At 45.3% G+C, this 25,498-nt stretch overlaps 1 protein-coding gene across 1 annotated transcript in view; it reads left to right on the top strand.

The window, feature by feature from the left end:
- The window catches only part of SUMF1 (sulfatase modifying factor 1), a 268,047-nt gene that overhangs the window by 30,280 nt on the left and 212,269 nt on the right, over nt 1-25,498 (top strand). The window contains exon 3 of the mRNA XM_078661661.1: nt 22,237-22,311. Coding sequence (XP_078517787.1) covers nt 22,237-22,311 — 75 coding nt within the window. The remainder of the gene's footprint in view (nt 1-22,236; nt 22,312-25,498) is intronic.

Raw genomic sequence — 25,498 nt, 5'->3', positions numbered from 1 at the left:
TTTTTAGCTGAACTAACCTGGTCCCTGTGACCCTGTAAATGGCCTGCGCTCCATCACGGTTGGCCTGAACTTGTGCCTTTCCTCCAGTCTAGCACGGCCAGATGACAGAGAATGGCACTTTATGGTTTTAGGCGCTATACTTACATTAAACTTTAAAATGTCAGTCCAATCCAATCAAAAATCCAATCAGTTCTACTGATTTGATTTTTGTTGTTTAAGTTTCATTTTGTTCATGAACAATTTTTCCTGTGCTGCGTTTTCACTTTATTACTGTTTGTGTTCTGCTTACACACTTAACTCAGTGCATCTAAGGTAAGCCTGACTGCTTTTGTGTCAAGCTTCCTGAGGCTTAAGCACACATTAATATGGTGACTTTTGTGGTTCACCCTGACAAGGATTGTGTTTTTTGCTTGAGTAGGGTTTACACCCCATTAACGAATAACGCAATTTCTCACAAGGTTCCAGGCTGAGGGGCAGCAGTGGACTTCCATCAGGAGCTAATCCTTCTTGAGGACTGACACTTGATCCTCCAAGTCTTTTTGAAATCTTGCTAATGTCTTTAGGGCCCTTTTTAGGTTTTGACTAGCGAGTTGCGCACTGCGCAGCTGCAGGGAAAACATTATGAGAAGAATAGAGTGGCTTTGGTCCCCGCCTCTGTTTCCATTGGCTAGCTCCATAAATGGAGGCTAGCCATTGGAACAGACATCTGCTCGTCATCCTGAGAGCAGATTCGGGGGCGTTCCGGCCATTTTTACTCATCCTGCCCCTTTCGAAATCGTCATGCGGCGGTGGGCGTGTGCAATATATTTTTTTTGTCTCGCCATGTTTTCTTCATTTACACCGTGTCTTTTGCAGGGGTGGGCTGTGCACTGAGGCCGCTGATCAGGTAAGCAGCATTTTTTAATACTTTTTGTTTTATCGCGTTCCCGACCCCCCCCTCCCGCTCTCCGTGTGCCCGTTCCCACCCCTGCCCCCCTCCCGCTCTCCGTGTGCCGTTCCCGCCCCCCTCCCGCTGTCCGTGCCTTTCCTGCCCCCCTGTAGTCTTTGTTTGCCGTCGCTCAGTGAAGCCGCACTCTCCCACCGCCCTTGAGTGGCCCTGCAATAATCCCAGTATCTTTCGACCAGTGCTGACGTGCACCTAGGACGAAGCCATCCCTGCCACAGGCTTCACAAGTTGTTGAAAAATTGTGGGTCTTAAATGAGGTACAGGAAAGACATTTCTCAAATTACGGATTGCCGTTGGATGCGTGGCAGTTTTTGACGTTCTGTGTGGTATTGAGCGGATGAGTAGACTGGTCTGTCAGGGAATCACTGAGGGGGGGGGGTGGGTTGGGGGGGTTCTTACTGCTCGGAAGCACAGCCATAGCTCATTAAACCACCCCAACGTTAGAGCCCTTGAGGTTACTGCTTGGTGTGTGTCCGCTCCCCCCCCCCTCGAATTAAGTAACGAGGGTTTAATGGCGTTTTATGGACACGTAGATTGGGCCCATCCTAAATTACCGTTTGGGTTGGCCAGTGTTCAGTACAACAAGCCCGCCCTTCCTCCTGTAGACTATAGTGTAGCAATGCGAGTGCATTCCATTCATTTTTGGCACGGGCGTGTGCTGGTTACCAACAGTTTAATGACTTGCAAGCATCACGTGTTGTGGCGAATGATTATGTTGTGAATTTTGCAAGCCAGGCAAATTAATCTTCCTTTAATTGACTTCGTGGAAGTGTGTAATAATACGTGTGTGGTAGTCGGTGCGTGAACTCTGCCCTGCTTGTCTGGGATGGGCACTCCTAGCCTTAAGGGACTGAGGAAGACATGTAAGAGGTAATTAAGGCTTTCTTTAGATAGTTTGGAACATTTTCCAAGTGCGTTTCTTCAGGCAAAGGCACACATCAAACATTTTTGCAGAGAAAGTGTGACTGAAAAAGATTGGGGGGGGGGGGGGCTGTTCTAAGCAGCTGAACATGTCTGAAGTGACCTTCCAGTTTTACTAAATTGTTTCCAAACACTTTTCTTGCGATCATGTGGCCCTTGGACTGAGACTGACTGGGATGTCTCCCCAGTGTGTATTGCCTTCATTTTAGTTCACCTTTTGGTGTAATTACTTGCCTCTTTCTTCACTGGACGTTGATAGTACACACACGGGGGACACCGTTTTGTCCTAGTTGGAGTGGGATAGAGTTGGCTTGCATAGGGTGAGTTCCTCCCTTTTGTGTGTTGCGTTCTGCCTCCTGCAAATGATTTGATACCTGCTTCTTCTGGACTGTTTTGATCATTTTTAGACCAACGCTATTGCTTACTGCTCCTTCTCCGCCCTGTAGCTCAGGTATTACGTGTCCCCTGTAGTCATTTGGCTCTGGTAGGCTTCTGTCTGGGACGGTTTATTTACAAAACACTGTTTCAGGTCTAAGCAAATATCATGTTTGGGCTTGGGCCAGTGCCTAGTTGTGATTGGTATATGTGTGTAATGTGTGTGTATATAGCAATGTCTGACTGTGTCTCTGTGGCTGTATATATGTGGAGCTATAAGTACAAGAGCACAGTGATGCTATGTGTGTGAATGTCATGCTGTGTGTGGCTGTGTATGTGTGGAGCTATGTGTACAGGAGCTGAGTGAGGCTATATGTATGTGTGATGCAATGTGTGTGTGATACTATGTGTGTGATACTGTGTGTGTCTATAGCAAGGTCGAACTGTGTACCTCTGTACAAGTGTATGTGTGCAGCTATGTATACAAGAGCTAAGTGATACTGTGTATGTGATGCTATGTGTGTGTATGTAGCAATGTGTGGCTGTGTGTGTCTGTAGCTGTGTATGTGTGAAGATATATGTCCAGGAGCTGAGTAATGCTGTCTGTCTGTGATGCTATGTGTGTGATGCTATGTATGTATAATACAGTGTAACTGTGTATGTCTGTATAACTGTGTATGTCTCGTGCTGTGTGTGTGTAGTTGTCTATACAAAGCCAGTCAATATGTGTAAAAGGAGAGATCTGGGTGTGTGTATGTCTCTGTAGACATATAACTAGGTGTGTGTATAAGTGCAAATGCAATACGTCTAACATTTGCTACACATAAAGCTATTTACTAGTAAACAACAACGCCGTTTATTTATCTGTTTACTCAAAAAAACCAAAAAAAAGATTTTAATTTACAATGCCAATAACTAACATTGTCAAAGGCAAAACCGTTGCATTGTAAATGCTTGTTTTTACTGTATGCGTTTGCCTTTTACAGTAGACTGCAATAAAAACATAGAAATCTCTGTTAATAATAAAGTAATCAAACAGTAGTGAAAAAACAAAACCTTCCCTGTATTGCACTGTACAAACCATATGGCGGTATTTATGTTTTTTGCTGAACTTGCTGGAGGTTTGGCTCCACAAATTTGCCCTAAAAATATCAGAAGTGAGTGTTTTCTTTTATTTAAGCATTTATTTACATTGGTATGTTAAAATCAAAAATTTACACATAAAGCAATGCAGATTATACATAGAGTTTTAAATTAAAGGAACGAAATTTTGGGCATTAGAGTACCTAGACAAGATGGCAGATTTTCATTATGGTAGCCCCCACCCTCCCCGCCAGTGCCTTCTGCATGTGTATGTGTGTTTTGTGCTGGATGTCTTTTTTTTTTTTTTTGTGCATGTATCTAACATGCGGCCTTGTTAGGAGTGGGAAAACATTGGGGGTTTTTGCAGCCCCATAGGGAAATTTGTGATGAGAATGCCTGTTGGCTGAAGAGGCGCGGAAGGAGCATTAGCAGACCTATATGAAATGATAGGATATTGCTGCAGTTTCCCGATAGTGGAGTGAGGTGCACCGATGAAGCAGTCCACTCTGCACGCCTGCAGACCTTCTTAGCAGAACCGACACACAGTATGCATTTAAGTGCATATGGACCCTGGGGCAATTTCATGGTGGGTGGGCTATGAAAGGCAGGATTAATAATTGATCGATTCAATTTAGCAAACCGAGTTTTTGCTAATGGGCTTCAGGGTGCAGAGACCCATTAGCGTGGAACATTACCATCTTGAGGTACTGGGTGGCGGAAGGAAGCAGTGGTGTTCAGTCACGAGGCAATGTGGCCATATTTCTTCAGCTCTTGGTGAAGTGTGGTGTGAAGAAAGCCTCTGATTAGGGAGCGGGCAATGTAGAGTCTGCAAGGCCATGGAGCAGGGCAATGCCACCGTCCCAATGCAAGGGGGCCTGAACTACAATTTAGGAAAGAGCCAAATATTCACCCCTTTAAAGAGCACTACATTACTATGAAGTAACAGTCTACCTCTGCTCTCAGAACCCGGGGATCACTCCTACTTTTCCCTAACTTCATCTTTGCGTTGGACCTTGAATAGCACTCTGCTGCCTATTGCCTAGGCTCAGCTATACAAATCGTACGTACTTTGTGGGCTCAGCGCAGTATTCCGAACATTCTGAACCGGGTGCCACGTTTGTGTATCTGAAGGGGAGACTACCTGGTATGAAGTTAAATTCACTAGTTTAAAAAAAATGTTTTTTTTAAATTTCTTTATTGAAATTCATTGTTTTTGAAGTGTGGGTCGAGCCAGAATATGATTTACAGAAGAGAGATTGCCTTTAAGTGGAAACATCATTAACATAAATATATGTGCTGGTATGGTTGGAAGCATAGTATTTGGAAGGAGACTTTGAAGGCTAGCGATGGAATTCGAAGTTGATATCTTAGATGGTCCAGAAGGGGATATCTCTAATCTTAGGTCCTTTTGGAATCATCTGGATGAGCAGAAATGTGGCAGTGGTTGACACAGGAGATGTCTGGAGCGTGTCTCTCTTGGAAAGATGTCCTTTGAAGAATCGCCACAGGAGTACATTGGAGAGCGGGCCCATCTGCCCAAAGATGATCATTCAAGGAGTAAAAGACTGAAGACAAGTCCAGGATGGTGGATGGACTTTGTGTCCCGATGACTTCATCAGCCGCTTTCAACAAACTTAAACTGTTATGGTTCCTTTACAACTACTAAGACTACATATAGTAGTTCATCCAGTCCGTTTAGTATTTGCTAGTTTCTTTTATGTGGATCCACCCTTTCTTGCTTATAGGTTTTTTCAATGGGGAGATTTTTTCCTAGTAATGTAATGTAATGTAAAAGGAACTTATAGAGCGCAACTAACACCCAGCGGTTTCTTGGCGCTAAAGCATAAGGAAGACAGACAGTCCGAGGGGCAAGAGGCGTTAATTATAGGTATTACAAAATAGGTGGGTTTTAAGGAGGGACCTAAAATGGGTGAGGGGAGAGGCTAATCTTAGACCTAAGTTCCAGAAAGACGGGGCAAGAAATGAGAACCTCAGTCCTCCCTGTTTTTTGCGTTTAAAGGTCGGGACCTGAAGTAAGGCCAAATGGTGTTTCCTTTAGTTATTTATTAACGGGGTAGATATGTCGGGGTGGCTTGTGGAGTGCTGCATCAGTGGCGTATGTGACCTTGCGCATGTGTGTGGATCCATCCAGTGCCTTGGGTGTTACATAGAGAGGGTTCTGAGTGGATGGTTGCGAGTGGGAGCAGAGATGGTGGCGGGTTCCTGGTGGCCCGTCTTTCAGAACTTGAATTTAGAGGTTACCTCCTATGACCTGTGTGAAACTGGATTTTGTGAGAGGTTGCCCATGAAACACATACAGTGGGCCACATATTCCATTCAGTTTGTTCTAGCTGGAATCTCTTTTCAGTAAGTGTGTGTATTTGTGGTGGTGGTTTACTTCCTCCCCTTCATTCTAATATTAGGTCCTAGCTCTGCGTACTGAAAATAGTGGTCTTTTACAGCCCCATCTGTCTGTTCCACGCAAAGGGACTGAAATATTGCCTCTTCCAGTTTGTCAGTGTTTTAATGTATTTTTGGTTGCTGTAAAAGTGAACCTTGGAGACATGTATGCAGAGCGTTGGGGGAGAAAATACTTTCTTTTGCTGTTAACTTCACACCAGATGGCATTGCTCATTTGATGAGACTGCTATTTTTAGGTGTTTGTTCTTGTTTTTATCAGTACATTAGAGCTTTGTATCCTCACTGATGGGAAATTCGAGCAAGGCATGTCTTTCTTGGTAAGCTACCAGTCGTCACCCTTTTGCCCAGCTGTCTTGTCTGTGCTGCTCATAGTTTGTCTGACCACTGGGGTGGCTTACCTTTCTGCCTTATACAGCTAGCTCTCTATTCATCACGCGCAGCGTCGACCCTGAAAAATCATAAGGCTACTGTCCGATAATGGGTTATTCCGATTAATTAAACAAAGGAAGGACTGAGGTTGGAATGGTTCCTGCGCAAGGGATGTGGTGATGAGGGAATAATGTAGATATTCTTCAGCTGGTACCCTAAGATTTCTGCATTTGCGGGTGCAATCTCTGGTTGATAGAATGGCTTAGTAATTTTATAACATCTTTCGCTATACCTAGCAACAGATATGTAAATCAGAAAGGCTTGCAAGTGAAAGAAGTCCTTGAGTGTTTATAACTTTAGAGGCACAGCAGTGGCTAGATTAGTTGTTTTAGAGACTTTTATGGCCGATTTACAAGTGTTTATGGGTACGGGAAGTAGTACGCAAAATAAAGTTGCACGACTACTCTTGGTTCTACTCTTTTATATGCCTTTGTGAGTCTGCCATGAGACCCTCAACTCCCTCTTAGTAAAAGTGCAGACAGGGCACAGGCCTTTCTATTTTACTAACTGTAGATGCATAGTCCCTGAATATCCCCATGTTTAAAAAATGTTTTGGAGACACCACTCGAGTGCATGTAATAGGGCGTAAAAGATGACTACAGGAGTATTGCTTTACATAGTCCAGAACGCAGTTGTGAACAGCCCCCATTATGTTTTCAACAAAACATTGTTGAATGGTGTAATATTTGTATTTTCTTAATCAAAGGCTTGAGATATTGTTTAAACAGAAAAAAAAAACATGAAGATAATGTACCAGTGGTGTAGTGGGGGCGGGGAGGTGGGGGGGGGGGGGGGTAATAGGCATCAGTTTAAAGACCCTCCAATCTTCTCACTTTTCTTGTGTTAGTTGCTTGGCTGTCATATCTTATTAGTTGCTAGGTTGCCCTATCTTGTTCTTCATGGCCATGTTCTATTCTTGTAAGTCCTGGGCCCAGAATTTGTCTTCTTCTCCAAGGCTATGGGTCAAGAACTGATCAGGTGTCTCCCACCAGATTTAGAGGACAACACCCACTTGGTGGGGCTATTAACAAAAGTGTATTCAGTTCAGTGATTTGTAAAGTTAACCATATACCATGAGTATGAAATTCAATGCTATGGAGGGGAGGGAAGGTACACTGCTCATATTTCTACTGAGAACAAGGATGTTTTTCACAGATCAGTGCATTCGTCTGGTGAGGATTTACACTGTGCATGTGCAGAATTGAAGCCACAATGGACATTGACAACTATCCCATCAGATTCGTTCAAATGCCTAGTGGGGCCCACATTAATCCGGTGGATTGTACACACTCTGGTGAGAGCCAAATGCACAATTCTGATCAGTTCAGCCCAAATGTTTGCTTTTTGTTAATCTAGTAGTGAGACAATATACAGTGGGATAAAGGTGTTTTGTGGCACAGACCAAGTTTGGATCGTATGCTGTATATGAGGCACCCTCTGCAACAACAACCGAGGTGCAGTGAAGTGTTCACGCCTCCTTAATCCCAACATGCCCACTCAGACCCGCTCTACCATCTGTCTTTAATAAGGTCGCAACTCAAAAATGCATAGTAACTGGACAGCAGCCTTTTTCCTTACGCCTTTTGTGCTATTTCCATTAAGCATACCCTAATGCTGCTGGGACCGTGATGCTTCTTTGACAACACACATTCAGATGGCCAGTTCTATCCTCCAATGGTCCACCCACTGGATCCACAGTAGGCTGCCAACTTCTCAGCAGCAGATCAGCGGTGGCTCCTCTGCTAAGGCGGAGGAGCGTCGCCCCACTGCTCTGTGAGCAGGTCAAAAAAAATGTTTGGATGATAGTAACGCATTGTTATTATCTTTTAATTTTTTTCATGGCTCAGCTGGTTAGAAGCGGGGCAGGGCTGGGTTGTTACAGAGGAACAGGGGGAGGAGTGGTGAGCATTCTCGTAAGTGCGCATGACTGTTTGGCCAGCCGTCTTGGGTCGGCCAAACAGTCTTGCACACTTTGCATGTTCTCCACCAGGCTATATTGTACAACTTGGCTGGAGAACATGCACAGCCTCCCAGCCCCTCTCTGAGCGCAGAACAGCGCGCATGCATACCAGTCACAATGCTGCTGTACACAGCATAATGATTGGCCTGTGTGCTTCCTGCCCCTGGAGCCCTGCAGTCAATTGAAGAGCCGAAGAGGACCGAGAGGTTGCAACTGACCTGCACATAAGTAATTTTTGTAATTTTTTTCATGTCCCCTTCACACCCTGTGATCCGCTTCCCCATCACTGTTATGTAGCAGCCGCCACTGCAGCAGATTCCTGTTTGCCATGCCTGCTCCAGAGCATGCTGTCTGCAAGTACTGGTCTGTATTTCCGAAATCCTGACTGCTAGTCTCCCAAGTTTACATCTGCATACATACACCACTCGCCTATCCCCTCTCACCCCCTCAAATGAATGGAGCTCCCTTCAGTAGGATGAAGGGGTCTTCCCAAGCTGAACTAGGAGATAGCCATATTTGCTGGCCAGCAGAAAACGCCCCGCAAAGGTTGTCATTTAAATCAAATCTTGCCTTATTGATTGGCAAAAACTGATTTTGTTTGTTGTAAATAGGATTGGGATTTCTACCCATTTCAAACCAGCACCTTTTTCATGGTGTTTGGCCATCAACATAGGTTTTATGGACAAGTATTATAGTCATGAAGAGGAAACCAGGAGAAATTGCCAAATTTAGTATTTTTAAGTGTGCACAAAAATGAAATTTGCATTTGACACTTGCTAGAAAATCCCTGATTTACAACTCCGGGTCCAATTAGACATCGGAGTTATTTACAAAGGGAGAGTAAAGGCTTCTTTAAAAAAAAAACCTTGCTTGCTTTTCCTATGCAGCCTCAACACAAGTCTTTCCTTCAAAAAAGAGGGGTGACGCGGCTCAGAAATACTGTACAGATTAGGATGTGCACATAAACGTTGCTCCAACCCACACATTCAAAAGTAGCAAGACTAACCTTCAGCTATGAAAATGTAAATGTTATAACCTGAACTTGTAATGGAAAAAACACCCCTTGATAAAGAAAACTTGAAAGATCTTAAAACATATAGGAACACATGATGGCTTGATGAACAAGGAATAACAAAAAGCCATGAATTGGCATTTTGTGAGCCTAAAATGTTGACTCCGAATAAGTCCTGGTTTGATCAAGTCCAAACAGAATAATGTTCAGCAAGCTGCAATGACTGCACCTTGCTATCTGGCTGCAGAGGTGTCATACTACTCCACGCCTCATTTTAAACTTGCTGGATCTGCTCTGGTAAGGGAAAAATGTGTGATAATCCGAGCAGGAGTGCCAGCATTATTACTCACCTCTTGCTCATTTTCCGAAATGTCTCCGGCAGGGTTTTTGCTGCTCGGGACAGATTTAAAGTATATGTGGAAGAAGCTTCTACTGTATTCCAAATTAATACAATATTTTTTTTTGGATTTTTTTTTGGGGGGTTTTAGGAAAACAGTAAGTAACATACAGTGCCAAAGTTTTAGGTTATGCAGAAGATCCCAATGACCATGGGTTGAAGGCAAATAGAGAATGAAAAGAAAATCATCCTACTAGACCTGAGTTATGAGTGTCCAAGCTTTCATTCACATGAACCAAGTCGTCGAGGAAAAAACATAAAACCCACCTGGTCACCACATAGATATTACCACGATCATCAACCAGAATATTCACCCCTCTGCCTCCGAACTACTGTCCGTATCCGGGTCCCCATCTTCAGTGAAGCATTCTAGTAATTAGGCCCAGAGCAGTATCTCCTCCGCCACCTTATCAGTGTGGGTCCATCGCATGTGATGCCCTCCACCACTCCCCATTCCAGTAAGTCCCTCAGCAACTGAGTCACCAGCGGCACCCAAGGGTCCAGCCAGCCAATGGCCATGCGACATTTTGCTTGGAGACGCATGAACTGCGCAAGCTTATATGGAAGTTTCCGCCCTCTAGGTCTGTCCACCACACCCAATAAGCATGCAAGTGGCGTAAGCGGAATCGTCACACGAGTGGGTGACACCCTATATTTTTGGTGCCATTCGCCCCCAAAAAGTATGGATCCCCTTTGCACTCCCAAGGCATGTGGTAATACAATATATTTAATGGCTTTTCACTGGACACTAACAATTGAAATCCCTCTTTCTTCACAGAGCTTATGTCTGCGGAAGGTAGGTTCCTTCATAGCTTAAATGGGAAGATGGCATTAAGATAATAGCTGGAAAAAACCACAACCGTTAAGAGTTATTCCCAATTACGGCACAGTTAACTTGGGTCTAGATTTCACTAAACCAAATCATAACATGGCACCAGTAAGTAAATGGACCTTTACTAGGCAGGCCTAACGATCCTGTTAATAAGGGGAAATCAGACACGGCTACTCTCGTGGCACAGACTTGGAGACTGCCATTTTCTAGCAGTTCAGTGGAGGTCAGTTCATACCGATGCTAATCACTCCTGTAGAAATAATTCTAACTCCACGTCTGACATCCTAGTGGGTTGAGTTTCCCTACGTCATACATTAGCATAGATTTTATTCATAGAGTGGTTTTAGTCCTCTCCTCTGTGGCTTGGTTTGCCCTACTATTCTGTTCTTCTTTTTATGGATGTCCAAGACCATCAGATGGCAGAGAGGGTAAAGTTTCCTCCCTATTATCAGAGATCGCCACCCTGGATATTCTCTATTAATCTGCAAACTACCCCACCAATTTTTTCATAGACTTGGTGTAGTTGGAAATTGATCCTTTGTCCTTTGGACTTGCTTGACTTACTGTTCATGGCATGCTGGGGACAGTGAAGTTTCATGAATTCTTAAATGAGGGTATTTATTTTTTCACTCTCTCCACTGCCTGCATGAAAGCGGTTAAACCATCATGGTATCAGTCGAATGTACAATATGACTAATTTGGCGCAGTGAATGTATTTTTGGAAACGTAAACCACTAAAGACATCTTGTTACCTCCATTAGTGAGAGCCATTAGGGGAGACTATTTAGAAACAGTTTTAGCTAGGCATGTGTTTAAAATACTATTCATATTACAGTGAAATAGACAGAACCCAAATGAGGTATCACCCTATGAAGTGTCACCAGATATACACAAGATTAGATATCTAAAATATTAGGGGAGAGCCTATAAGTTCCAATGCTCTTCCGGACGCGCGCCGCCGGCACGCCAAAGGGGAGCCCGTCTGCGCCCATGACGCGCCCATCGCCAAAATCCTTGCCCAATTTTACAAAATCTGGCTCACCCGCGATGAACTTTTGGCCTTAAACACTTGGGAATGCCCAACTCCTACCACATTACTAGACCATTCCACTACTAACTCTAACGCATGTACATCTTGTGGTCTGAGTATTTCCTTTTTGCCGGTACATTTGTCAAGCAGCCAGCAAAATGTCCCCCATTCCGGCGGCCAGAGAACCACAAAGAACCCTGATCTTGGGAACTGCCCGGGCGAGGTAGAACAAACACACAATACTAAACACAAGAGCGGTAACTAAATGAAATGTGTCCTGTTAAACACAAGATCGATCCCCAAGCACAAATACGAATTAGAATCCTTAATATCAGACAACAACTTAGATCTAATATTCCTCACAGAAACTTGGGCCTCTACCACCTCTGGGCCAGATTGGAACACGGCTGTTCCGACAGGATACTCAGTGGCACAGGTAGATAGGACAGGATCAGTGGAGGGGGCATTGCACTAATCTATCGCTCACACTTTAAAGTGAAGTCCTCATCAGAATCAGGACTGGAGGCAGAAGCGATGTCCTTCAGCATCAAAAACAATAACTAAGCCCTTCTCAAAGGCCTACTAATATACAGGCCACCCGGAACTAAAGGTCCTTTCACCAGAACAATTCAAACTTTCCTGGAATCTTGCCTAGACACCCCTACTTACACAGTCCTAGGTGATTTTAGGTGATAGATAAATAAGGCAGTAAACCAACTAGCCCCTGAAGAGAGCAAGAAACCTAGGAGACAATCAGCCACTTCACCTTGGTACACTCCGGAGGTCAAGCGACTGAAAATTGATTGCAGGCGCCAAGAACGGACCTGGAGATCTGATTACAGTCAAACTCATAGAAAGGATTACACGAAAGCCCTAAAAGAGTACAAAATGATGATACAACAAGCCAAATCGACCTATTTTACACATAAAATTCAGGAGGCCGCTAACTCCTCCAAGGAACTATTCAAAACAGTGTCAAGTCTACTCAAATGTCCGAGGGACATAATATTTGCCCCAGATCAACATTTTGTAGACAAGCTGGCCTTGTTTTTTCAACAAAAAGTCCATGCCGTCTACAATGAACTTCATGAGGTATCTGACTCAAGGGGAAACGACAACAGGGAACCAACAAAAGCCCCCCAAAACTGTATATCCCAATTTTCATATCTTGAGGCAGACCAGATCTCTAAGCTGATAACTGAAGACAAATCAGGGTCACCTCTGGATCCCTGTCCCCCCTACATATTTCATCTTGCCCCTGAAGCAATTAGCATGTCCCTTACCCCGCTCCTCAATGAGATAATCAAATCCGGTGTCTTCCCTCAAAGGTGGAAAAAGGCTAGCATTAGACCTATCCTGAAGAAGGATTCCCTTGATCCACTGGAGACAAAAAATTATCGTCCTATATCCTGTCTCCCTTTACCAACCAAAAGACTAGAAAAAGCCCTAAACCAGGAACTAATGGAGTTTGTCAACCTCAATAACATCCTTGACAACACCCAACATGGCTTTAGGTCATGTCACTCCACCGAGACAGCTCTAATAATAGCCACAGAGGAAGCCCGCATGACCATGGATAAGGGAGGCAGAGCTGTTCTAGTACTACTGGATCTCACGGCAGCGTTTGATACCGTTAACCATGGGGTCCTACTAGACAGGATGAAATCAGTAGGCGTCAGAGACACTGCCCTGACCCTACTCCAATCCTTCCTAGACCGCAGAACCCAACAAACCTACTGGGATGGTTTGCAGTCAGAAGAATTCTCTCTCCCGTGTGGGGTCCCACAGGGCTCAGCACTCTCCCCTACCCTTTTTAACCTTTACGTGACCCCATTAGCCACCCTAATAAAAGCAGATGGGCTGCAATTGGTGTCTTACGCTGACGACACACAATTGATGGTTTCACTCACGCAAACGGTAGAAATCACTGCGGAACAGTTAAGAAACTGCCTCCTAAACATAAAGAGCTGGATGAACAAAAACTTCTTAAAACTAAACACCGAAAAAACGGAGGTGATTGAGTTCGGACATAAAACCTCCATCTGGAGCCAACTCTGGTGGCCTCCAGAGGGTGGCACTTGCCCCGTGCCGGCACAAAAAGTCAGAAACTTAGGTTTCTGGATTGATAAAGATCTCACCTTAACCTCACAAGTCAATCAAGTGACATTGGCTTGTTTCTTCACCATCAAAATCCTAAGAAAAATACTGCCCTTGATCCCACCCACGCTAAGGAAAACGGTGGTCGGTGCTCTAGTTCTTTCCCGCATCGACTACTGTAACGCCATGTACCTGGGAATGGGTGAAAGGCAGCTCTCCAAACTCCAGTCACTGCAAAATGCAGCGGCAAGAGTATTGCTGGATCTTCCAAAGCGCCACCCAACATCTAAGAGCATACGTCAACTCCACTGGCTCCCAGTCCGTCAAAGAGTACAGTTCAAGGCCCTCTGTCTAGTTCACAAAACCATAATTGGAGGAGGAGCATAGGACATGAAAGCTCTCTTTCCTCGCTATGTCCCAAGCCGTACACTAAGATCTGGCGGCTTGGGCCTGATCAGCATCGCGAGAATATAGAAAGCACGCTGGGGGGGGCAAGTCTTTCTCACACCAGGCAGCTAAGCTATGGAACACCACGCCCATCAAGCTCCGCCTAGAAACAAATAAGAGCTGTTTCAGAAAGGCATTAAAGACCTGGCTTTTCATCACGGCTTAGTCACCCAGTAACAGTCTTACCCTCCTCGCAGCGCCAAGACGCCACGGCATAAGTGCGCTTAACAAATATTTCAGTCAGTCATTAGTAATGTTTTCTTTATTTTAATTCTGTATTGAAAATGAAAGCCCAAAAGAGGGGACATGTAGCCTACTTTAGGCAAATTATCTTTATTTAAATGCATTATCAAATGTAAAAATATATTGTAAAATCAGTTCTAGGCATTCGATAGTTGTGCTGTAATATCTAACTGGATACCTGAGAGAATCCTACACTCATGCCTGGTTTAGAGACGGTGATCGGCTTGGATAATTGTAGGCAGCAGTGGGTTTCTATTTCAAAACAATCTGCAGTTAGATGCTTTGGGGATTCTTCAGAGGGTCGTTCGAGGCCCGAGAACACTGCTGGGACCCTGCTGGCAAGTCGGTTGGGGTGGGACTTGGTCCCCCAGCGCCCAGTGCTCCCTGTGGTGCGGGAGGTGACGTCAGTCCTGCAAGTGCCGTTAAGGCTCCATTGCTCCCCCCGCAGCGCAGGATTCTTCAGCGGGCTGTCCGAGGCCCGAAAAAAATGCAGGGACCCTGCTAGCAAGTCGGCTGGGGCGGGACTCGGTCCCCCAGCGCCCAGTCCTTCCTGTGGCGCGGGAGGTGACGTCAGTCCTCCCGGCACCGTTAAGGCTCCATCGCTCCCCCATAGCAATAATGCTTGCGGGAGTGCCCGAACAAAGCCCGGGTCAAGGGCCGGCCCATCTGCGCCTATCAGCAGCCGACGGAGACTGGGCTGAGCCCCCTCTCTTTCACTTGCGCTAGCAGCAACAACAGAAGGTGAGAGCATCCATCCGCAAATCAAGCGACCATGGGGAAACAAGCAGGACCCTCATCCACGCGCCCCATTGTTACTATTGACAGTATGCTGGAAAGGGTGGCCAATATTGTAACAAATAAAATTGACTTAACAAAGCATAGACTGTCACTGGGCTGTGAGGTGATGTAGACAGAGCCTGGTTGTGGAGTTTCCCTTGACCCTGCACCTGCCCTTGCACCTGTTGGCTGCTACTTCTTGCACACTGTGATTGACACTAATCCTGAGACATCTTTCAGTGGCACTTTTCACTCTGGGTGCGATCCTCTCATGACCCAATTTACCCTGACCGCCCCGGTTGCCGTGGCAGAAAAGCGCAAAGGCCATCCGGGAAATCCATTTGCACTAAAAGGAAGCAGCCCCCACGCACCAGAGCACCACGGAGTGACAACCTCTTGTATACAACCTACTCTCAGTCCACACTCTTCGGCTAAGGCCCTGAATGGCAAGGCTAATCGTTGTTCTTATACCCAGACTGAAGTTATACCTGAATTACCACCAGAATTATCTGATATAGGGCGGTCTCTTATTAATATATTATGCTTCCGGATTCGCGATTTTATAGACATGAAACGTAATCCCTTGCTGAATCGCCTGGATCATTTGGAGACTTTGATGGACAGGCTTTGCAACCGGGAAGTGGCTACCAATATCGATACCACGGCTGGAGTGGCCAACCATTTGGCAAGTGCCCCAACCTTAAACAGTTCAGTCTACGGGAATCAGTTTTTGCCAGATAGTTCCTCAAATACATCTGCTTGTAAGACATGCACATAACTGACTGATCGATGACCCTCTAATGTAATGGATGTAACGCTATAGCAAAACCCCACGACTAATAATTGCTCACATATTTTAGTTTGGGTTGGTCCTCCTTTTCCCCCTAACCCAAAAACTAAATCTAATCTGATACCAATTTGCTTTTCAGTAATTCCTGGTCCAAGTAACGGTGCCACCCCTCACTCCGGGACGGACTAGCTTAAGACCTAACATGGATGTGCTGGGTTTGCCACCTTCTGTCTGCCCCTATGTTCTGGTGTTGGCAGCAGTGCCTCCCTTTAAGATAGAGTGGAGCAAAACCTGGGGACAACTACGAAATAAATGTGTTGACTGGTTATCTAAGAACAAGCAGTTTAACGTCCTGAACATGAATGAGATAATCATGGTACGGAGAGTGGGGTGGGTTGGCGATTTGGTTAAAAACATTGAAGGGGATTGTATTGTAATACATTTTCATAGATCCTCTGTGGTAAGGGCGCGTTTAAAACTACAAGAGATCCTTGCCATTAGACACACTAAAATGTGGTCTTTACCCCATGGCTACTTTTATAAACTACCTCAGCTGGGGGCTGTGTTAATGCTCTATCCACTAATAATGATACGTTTCAGGCCATAAGATATAAAAAAGGGTATGGCCTTGTACCTGATCAATTTTTATAATAATGATTTTTATAGTACACCTAATACCAATGTTGTTATCTTTTTCGACTACATCACCACCCTAAGGAGCTTGAAGGGTTTTGACAAAACAGCAGGTATTTCTCTGGGAGGCGATTTTAATGCCAAAGTGGTTTACCAGGACTCTTCGTTTAGTAATCGTAGCAGAGTACAAACTTGCAATAGAGCGCAGAGCTGATGGAACATTTGATATCTCAAAATTTGAGCAACGTCGTGGATATCCCTGCTCTTAATAATGATACACTGGAACCCACGTTCAGAGGCAGACGCTGTGCTACCACAATTGACTATATTTTTATTTCCCCTAATCTAGAGGATTTTTTTATGCATGGTAAAGTTGTTGCGAAAGTAGTATTTAAACAGTCCCCCATGCCTAAGTATGAAACTGAGTGTGGTGCAAGGAATTTGGAACCCTCAACAAATAATCTACAATTGGTGTGGCAAGGAGTTGATTCTACCAAATTATTTTATAAAGTTGTTATGGAGAATCTTGCATTGTTTTGGTCTGTGTGACAGTGCAGGAACCCAATCCTGATGTACTCACCGCATTCACTAATCTCTGCTCTATTATTAAAACTGAATTAATAAAACCTGCCCCTTCAAAATCCCAGATGGTTTAATCATGAATGTTCAGCAGTAAACTGACAGTTACATAAGGCCCTGTCGGCTAAACCTAGGTGCCACCAAACGGCAAATGTTAAGGAAAAAATACAAGTTGGTTACCTCTTTGTATAAAAGAAGAGATCTTGGTCGAGCAATTGGATTTACTCACTAACACCGCTTGTCTAAAGAGCTGTAAACTTTTTTGGGCTGCTATCAAAGACACGCAAGCGATGGGACAGACGCTAACACCAATTAGTTACAACATTACTAGTGAAGCATGGGAAGCACACTTTTCTGCGTCATACATAGCTCTGCCTCGTGACAAGGATTTATCCGAGTTGCCCACCCCTAAGGGAGTAACAATGTCGCTGTCCCAAGTGGAGGAAGCCATATATCAGAGCCTGGGCAATAGGGCTCTTGCCCCCAACAGGGTGCCCATAGACCTCATTAAACACAAAGCTGATATCTGGGCCCTGATTTTGCTTAATGTTTGTATTAACTTAGTCTGTCCTCGTTACCAAGCACATGGCCAACTCCTATCATTGTACAATTTTTAAAAAGGGTGACCGCTCCCAGCCAGGCTGCTACAGGCCCATTTCTCGGATAGTCATCACGCTGACAATCTTTGGCAGGGTCCTGTACAACCAGATTAACACTTGGGTAGAGGACAATTCTATTCTGCATCCCTGCCAACTTGGTTTTTAGAAATAACGTTGACACAATAGAACAGTGTCTTAATCAAAATTTAATAATTGGGAAATATACCAGCGCTCACCAATATACCTGGCGTTTATGAACTTAACCTCTGATTTCGATTTTGTTAATCGATCCAGACTGCGAAAGGTGGAATGGATAAGGCACTTGTAATTTTTTTGCGTATTTAAACATAGATTGAAAGCCAGGATCAGAATCAACTCACATGGGGAAATCTCTAATGATATTGGTGTTTTTAGAGGGTAAGGCAGGTGTGTTTCAGCTCCATTCTTTTTTATTCTGTATCTCAATAACTTACATGTGTTTTTAGCGACCCTTACTAAAGATGTACCAAGAGTTAATGGCTGTATACTCCCATCCCTATTATATGCTGACGATGCGGTCTTAATGGGCCGCATTCCCAAATCCCAAAATCTTTTGGTACGGGGCTTTGTGGATTTTATAGCCTCCTTAGATGTATGCACCAATTTAAAAAAATCCTTTATAATGGCCTTCTGCGGACCAAGGAAGCACTTGAGAAACATAATTTCTGTTGGGAACCAGAGTTTACAATGCACAAGCACTTTTCCCTAATTGAGACTGGTTTGTGCTGCAAATGGTTTGTGGACAGACCACACCTTAAATTGCAGGAATACGTTTTCTATGTCAATTAACACAGTACTTAGTCTTCTTCAACCCAGGAGGTGTGGGGGGGGGGCATTCTTCCTATTTAATTTTTTTTTTTTTACTCGGTGCACACCTATAGCAACCTATGGCGCCGAGGTATGGGGCATTTCCAACTGTAATAATATTCAGTATGAAGAGAGCAGGTTCTGCCATAAGCCCCTGGGTGTCTCAATCTCTTCGTCTCAGTATATGTGCCACAATGAACTAAAGTTGCATTATATTGAAGACTATATTCGAGTGCGCCCAGCTCGATTTTGGTTAGCAATATGGACAAATAAAGCAGTGTCCCTCACCAGAGACCTTATAGCAGATTGTGTTAAGTGTGAGAAAGGTATGGACATCCCATGGTTAGCAGAGGTGAGAACTAGTCTACGTAGGATTAACTATGGATATGTCTTTGATAGCCCTAAAGAGCTATCACCTGTAAACAAAAAAGAGCTCCTGTTGGCCTTCTACAGGTGTTATAGCGAGGGAAGACTTGCTAGGGAGTCAAGTAAATCAAGTGCAACCATGTTTCTGAATATCGAGAATGATCAGCAACTGGCTAGTTGTCTGATCAAACCCATGGGTCGCCGGGAGCGCTGCCTTCTCTTTCGTCTAAGGGTAGGCACTGTGAAGTATTTATTATGTTTTCCCTGGGCTTTCAAATCAACCTTGATCTTGTTACCTGCCCATGCGATGGACACTTGGGCCAAACCTTACTACACTTTTTATTCTTTTGCATGTATTACACACAATATACTAAACTGGTTTTTTTTTGGTTTTTTTTTAGAAGTGCTCATACGTTAATTACAGAGATGTGTATATATGATTCTTCTTAATTTAGGATATGATGAGTTAATATTTCGTGTGGGAGCCTTTCTGAAAACTGCTGTTCGAGCGTGCAACTCGATGAATACTGTATAACTGTATTTTAATTGTTTTGCACTGTATTGAATTTCCATGCGCCTTCCTTTTATGAATATTATGAATTTGTGTTTTTAATTATTGTATGAGCCTGCTGTTTTATGGATCTGTTTTTATCCGAATAAAGTAATTAAAGTAAAAAGTTAAATGCTGTTTTGTCCTCCTAAACTGAGCTCTTTTTTCACACTCCAATAAACTGTCTGAATGTTTAGCTGCAGAAACTGTAACAAAACTGATGAGAGAGAGCTATGATGTCCAAGGCATCTTTTGCAGCCCCTTTGTGACCAGTAAGAACTCTGCTGTCTAGGTGGCTTCCATTTCTCATCAGTGCCCTTAAGGAGACTGCCATGCCTTAGAGATCCGCCTGTAGCATCTGTGTGCCTCGCAGAGAGAACATTCTTTATAAAGTGGCTATTTCACACTTATGTGAATGGAAGGTCTATGCTGTCCAAGGCACCCTTTATCTCTCTTTGTGACTACTAATGTAACTTAAGACAACAATCCTATGATGGTTTTTGTTCCCTGACCGCTTGACAAGATTGTTCATAGGAGACAAGATGGCCTCCTGTGAGCAGAGTTATATCCAAGCACGTATTGCTTTCGGAGTTGTCAGGTACCCCATCTCCTACATGTGGCTGATGGCTATGACTGCTGACCTGGTGAGGCCGCTCCCATTTGGAATGTGCAGAGGCCTGATGTATATTTTTATCATTGTCCTCCGTTTGCTACGGAGGTTGCTGCGGAAAAATTATTCGGCAAGAAGAGCCAACACACTGTGGGGTGAAGTTGTCTTGGAGGAGGTGGGGGTGGAGTTGGCCTGGAGGAGGTGGGGGTGGAGTTGGCTTGGAGGAGGTGGGGGTGGAGTTGGCCAGGAGGAGATGGGTGGAGTTGGCTTGGAGGAGGTAAGGGGTGGAGTTGGCCTGGAGGAGGTGGGGTGGAGTTGGCTTGGAGGAAGTAGGGGTTGGAGTTGGCTTTGAGGAAGTGGGGGGTGGAGTTGGCCTGGAGGAGGTGAGAGGTGGAGTTGGCCTGGAGGAGGTGAGGGGTGAAGTTGGCCTGGAGGAGGTGAGGGGTGAAGTTGGCCTGGAGGAGGTGAGGGGTGAAGTTGGCCTGGAGGAGGTGAGGGGTGAAGTTGGCCTGGAGGAGGTGAGGGGTGAAGTTGGCCTGGAGGAGGTGGGGGGTGGAGTTGGCTTGGAGGAAGTTGAGGGTGGAGTTGGCTTGGAGGAAGTTGAGGTGGAGTTGGCTTGGAGGAAGTGGGGGGTGGGGTTGGCCAGGAGGAGGGGGAAGTGGAGTTGGCCTTGAGAAGGTGGGATGGTGGAGTTGGCCTGGGGGGGGGGGAGTGGGGGGTGGAGTTGGCCTGGAGGGGGTGGGGGGTGGAGTTGGCCTGGGGAGGGGGAGTGGGGGGTGGAGTTGGCCTGGTGGGGGGTGGAGTTGGCCTGGAGGGGGTGGGGGTGAAGTTGGCCTGGAGGGGGTGGGGAGTGAAGTTGGCCTGGAGGAGGTGGGGTGGTGTTGGCCTGGTGGACTATTTACCCAGGAGTGGATGGAACACAGCACATAATGGAGTGGTGCCAGGGCAAGCTGGTGAGGAACTAGTGCTGTGACCTTGGTGTCACTTGGACACAGCAGAGAATGGAATAGGTTCAGTGTTCAGAGTGGTTATTGTAATGCAACATCCGAGAGGAAAGGAGGGGAGGTCCAGGCGTCTGGGAGCTCAGAATAAGTGGCATACTGAACAGTGAGTCATTCACCAAGCAAACTGTTAGAGGAGTGGTGTAGAATGATCACTGTTATTTTCTCCCAGAATAGTGCTGGAAAGAGTGAGACATTGTTCAGTCACTTATGCCAAGCAGTGTTAAAAGGGGCTTCCTCCGTTAATGCTGTGACTTTTTTTGTGAAATACAAAGAAATGTAAAGACAATTGGGGACTTCCTCTTCTATTATAGCTCAGTTTTAGAGAGAGACTACTATTACATTGGCTAAATGGGGAAAGGAACAATGGTTTATAATTTGGGAAGGAGTATAGAGGGAGCGTTATCGGGCCTATCCGCGATGCCTATGGAGTGTATGGAGCCATCGCAAAGCCCGACAGAAGGACAAACAAAGTTGAAGGCAAGAATGTCAGGAGTGAAAAAGGAGGAGGGTCACTTACATGGAGAGGTAGAGGGAGTACAATGTCCTCTCATTCTGGATGTCACTCTACACCTCTCACCCTTGGGCAAAGCAGCTTTCATTCATGTTATAGGACAGACCTTTTGAAAGGGCAGGGAAGCTGGGCTTGAAAAGTTGGGTGCAGCGAGGGGGAGATGGAGGGGAAGCGGATGTGATGTGTTGTGGGTAAGACCTATAAAGGTTCATTTTTCAGCAACAAACACTGTTGTAACTTTTGGTCTCTAGAAGTTGACATCCACCACTTTGCAACTAAGATCTAAAAGTGGAGCCACAAGCCCTGGAAAATCCATTGGCAGTGTTACAGATAGATGTTCACATTGTTGTTGTCTACAGCAAACATATTCCAAACTTAGGCCCACCGCACATCTATAGAAACACATCCTGGTGTCTTTCATTGTGAGCTGGCATGATGGTGGCTACACATAGAAGACTAGTGATGAATTTACAAGACTTGGAAGAAAGTGTATAAATAGCCCCACTGTCAACACAGTGAAAACATCAAGTGCTGCCTTACACAATGAAGTGTGTGCTAGAGGGTCTTTCGAAATCTACAGCAACTTTAACTCCTGGCCAGACTCACATAAAAGTGCCCATTTTCACACTACCACAAAATAGTTTTTTTACCAGAATATAATTCAGATAAATAATTTCATTTCTAGCTTGTGATGAAGTTATCTTTCTCCTAATTCCTCAATAATGTCGCCTGGTGCTGTTCATCTTTCTGGTCTCAGCGGTATCTTGTGTTTTTCTAGGCGGAGCAGTTTGGAGACTCCTTTGTCTTCGAGGGGCTACTGAGCGAAGAGGTGAAGAGCAGTATTCAGCAAGCGGTGAGTATTGTCTCCTAGGAACTGTTGGATGGTGTCCTAGGAAAGTTAATAATGAGCACTCTAGCACAAGGTCCATTACGGGACATTAGTTGTGTCCCTGTGAAATAGGGTGTATTGTCCAACATATGGCTGAGAGTGGCGCCCCCTGTTGAGGGTTGTGGCCCACTGCTGCATTGAATGGGTATTTGATCACACTTCAGGTGTAACATTGACATTCATTGTGGATGAGATGGAAGTACAATGAAGTACAATAATTTATCTTGCTCTGGGTCCTTTTAATTTATTGGGATTTCCAATGTTAAAAGCCGTGTTCGTGAGGCGGAATTTGTGTTCAAATTCTTGGGAAAGAGATTGATTAAGTAAGGCATATTGTTCAATGTGCCTATGACTTTATTTGAATTTTTGCTGCCTCATCGCATCTTTCAATTTTGAAAGTAATATGTACTTATGTAATCATTTAGATATGTTATCTTATTTGGATGAAATGATTCTCTTGTATTAATTTCAATCTTTTAATGAATGGCGATTTTCCAGTAGCATGAATTCTGTTGTGGAAAGGTTTCAACTTTTTTGGTGTCTTGATGTATTATGGGCGTCTCATATTAATAATGTAACATAGCCACTTTCTATGATTATGTTATTCATATTTGCAAATTATTTTTGGTTCAATCATTTATTTCTTTTTGAACCATTCTCTTTGGATTATTTAGGCACTTTCCATAATTTCCATAGTTTAGCAATTGTTACGCTCATTTTTTATCTTTGATATGTGTTTTGGACACCATTCTATGTACCACCGTGCTTCTAATTTATTGTCAATCCTTGTCATTGTACTTATTTTTGCACATTTTTTGCCTTTCAGTCCTTTTTAGGTTTCGACCTGGCGAAAAGCTGCGCCGCGCAGCTTTTCGGCGCAGGTCGAAATCTTTTGAGTTACACTGTACACTTTAGTTCAGCCTCTCTCTTCCATTGGCTAGCTCCATAAATGGAGGCTAGCCAATGGAAGAGAGAACTGTCCGTCATTTCCCGAGGCGATTGGTGGGCGTTCCCGACGATTCTTTCCCTCTCCACCCTTTTCGCATCGTCATCGCGGCCGTGGGCGGGGTTTATTTTTTGTTGTTGTCCAGGTTTGTTTTGGCCATTCCGCGGCCGACCGGCACCGGAGGAAGTCCAGGTGAGTGCCTTCCTTGCCGTTTCCTCCCCCCTCTCGCTGGTCGTGTGCCTGCCCAAGCAGCATTTTGTTTATATTTGTCTTTTCCCTTTCTCATGTCCTTTTTCCGTTTCTTCTTTCTGTCTTTTCCCGTCCCCCCCTCCCGCTCGCTGTCCGTGACGTTACCACCCCCCCCACTCCCGCTCGCAGTCCGTGACATTTCCCCCAACCCCCCCCCCCCCTCTCCCGCTGTCCGTGAGGCCTACGGGCTCCTCCAGGGTTTTTTTAGACTGTGGCCTCGCCTCCCATGCCAGCTCCCGCTATCAGCTGCACCATATGTGTGTAGTGCTTTCCAATACACTTTTTACGTTTTTGGCTAAAGCATGTGCTCTTCATTTGATGACCGCTCACTCGTAGTTAATCTTCATATGATGAGACCACGTCTGTAGTTCCTTTACATGCGATGGGTGCTGTTCTCTTCATATTATGATATCATAAGAGCATGCCCATAGTTGATATTCATGTGGTGATAGCCTGTCAGTAACGGATCTGTGTGTAATGACTGCGTTCAGTAGTTCCTGCAGCTCTTCTCCATGCAGTGGCAGGCTGTGCTTTCGGCACGTGCACAGCTCCTCTTCATGCGATGACCCCATGCCGCCCTTGTTCCATGCGATGATACGTTACCGTCGTAGCTCACTGTGAGAGGACTGCATGTTTCATGTTCCTCTATGGGTGATGAAAGCCGTGGGTGTCTCACTTTCTGTGTTCCCTCACGTTAGGGGTTTATATTCGAACGGTGCAGTCTTTGAGACTTATTGCCTGGTCTTTAGGGAGCTTCAGTCAGAGGTGGGCAGTGCTTTATTATGGAGAAGAATACGTCCTAGCGCCTACATGTTTCTAAGAATGTTGCTGGCGTTGTTGCAGAATGACGGGGTTGCCAAATGCCAAGGCCGTCTAGCCATGTCTGTTTATCCACCAGTATAGCTTTCCTGCACCTAGGTTGGACACTCCTGGGTTCCTTTTCATCTGTGTGTTCTCCCTTTGCCACTGTTGTCGGTCTTGCTCTCCCTCTTTCTTTCCGCCGTTGGGTCAAAGACTAATGGCTATCAATGAGTTCCGTCCTCAAAGAAGAGTGCCGGTGGGCTCCGCCTGCACCCACCGGATAACATGAAGCCCTGGGGATGGGGTGGTTGTGTGGGCTGGAACAGTCTGTGTTGAGGCCTCTGACACGATTGTGTGGAGCCCCCACTACCCCGTTGTAGCATTTTGCGTTAGCGGGGCCGTCCCTCGAACAGATCACCTGAGTTTCTTATTTACTTTCATTTTCATGTCAAGGGCCGCCCGCCCAGCAGTCTCAACTCTGGCTGCACACTAGATACCTTGTGCCCCCCTCACCTCAAAGTAACCAGCATTTGGCAGAGACCGCCCCCTGCATAAAAACACACGGTACATTTACAGACATCAAGCCAGTGTCTTTTCCACTTTAGAGAAGTGCGCACAGCATGTACAGTGCTGAGTCTTGTATAAGTTTACTAAAAACAATAGAGTTGCCAACCTTCACTTCTGTTCTTCCATATGATAGGTCTAACGTATATGGTGTGGGGGGGCTCTGTGTGGGTGTGTGGGGAGGGCTCTGTGTGGGGAGGGCTCTGTGTGGGGAGGGCTCTGTGTGGGGAGGGCTCTGTGTGGGGGGGCTCTGTGTGGGGGGGCTCTGTGTGGGGGGGCTCTGTGTGGGGGGCTCTGTGTGGGTGTGTGGGGAGGGCTCTGTGTGGGTGTGTGGGGAGGGCTCTGTGTGGGGGGCTCTGTGTGGGTGTGTGTGGGGGGGCTCTGTGTGTGGGGGGGCTCTGTGTGGGGGGGCTCTCGGTGTGTGTGTGTGGCATTTGCGAGAGATTAAGCTATCGGCATTGTAAATGACAATGCCATTTATTTATCTGTTTTCAAAATCAACTCATAAATAAAAAGGTTGCCATTTACAATGCCAATAGCTCTAACTTTTGCAAAGGCGAAACCGTTGCATTGTAAATGCTTGTTTTATGG

The sequence above is a fragment of the Lissotriton helveticus genome, chromosome 9, assembly GCF_964261635.1.
Source record: "Lissotriton helveticus chromosome 9, aLisHel1.1, whole genome shotgun sequence".
NCBI classification, from domain to species: domain Eukaryota; kingdom Metazoa; phylum Chordata; class Amphibia; order Caudata; family Salamandridae; genus Lissotriton; species Lissotriton helveticus.
Note: the sequence above shows the minus strand (reverse complement) of the source record. Positions and strands in the feature narration are given on the sequence as shown.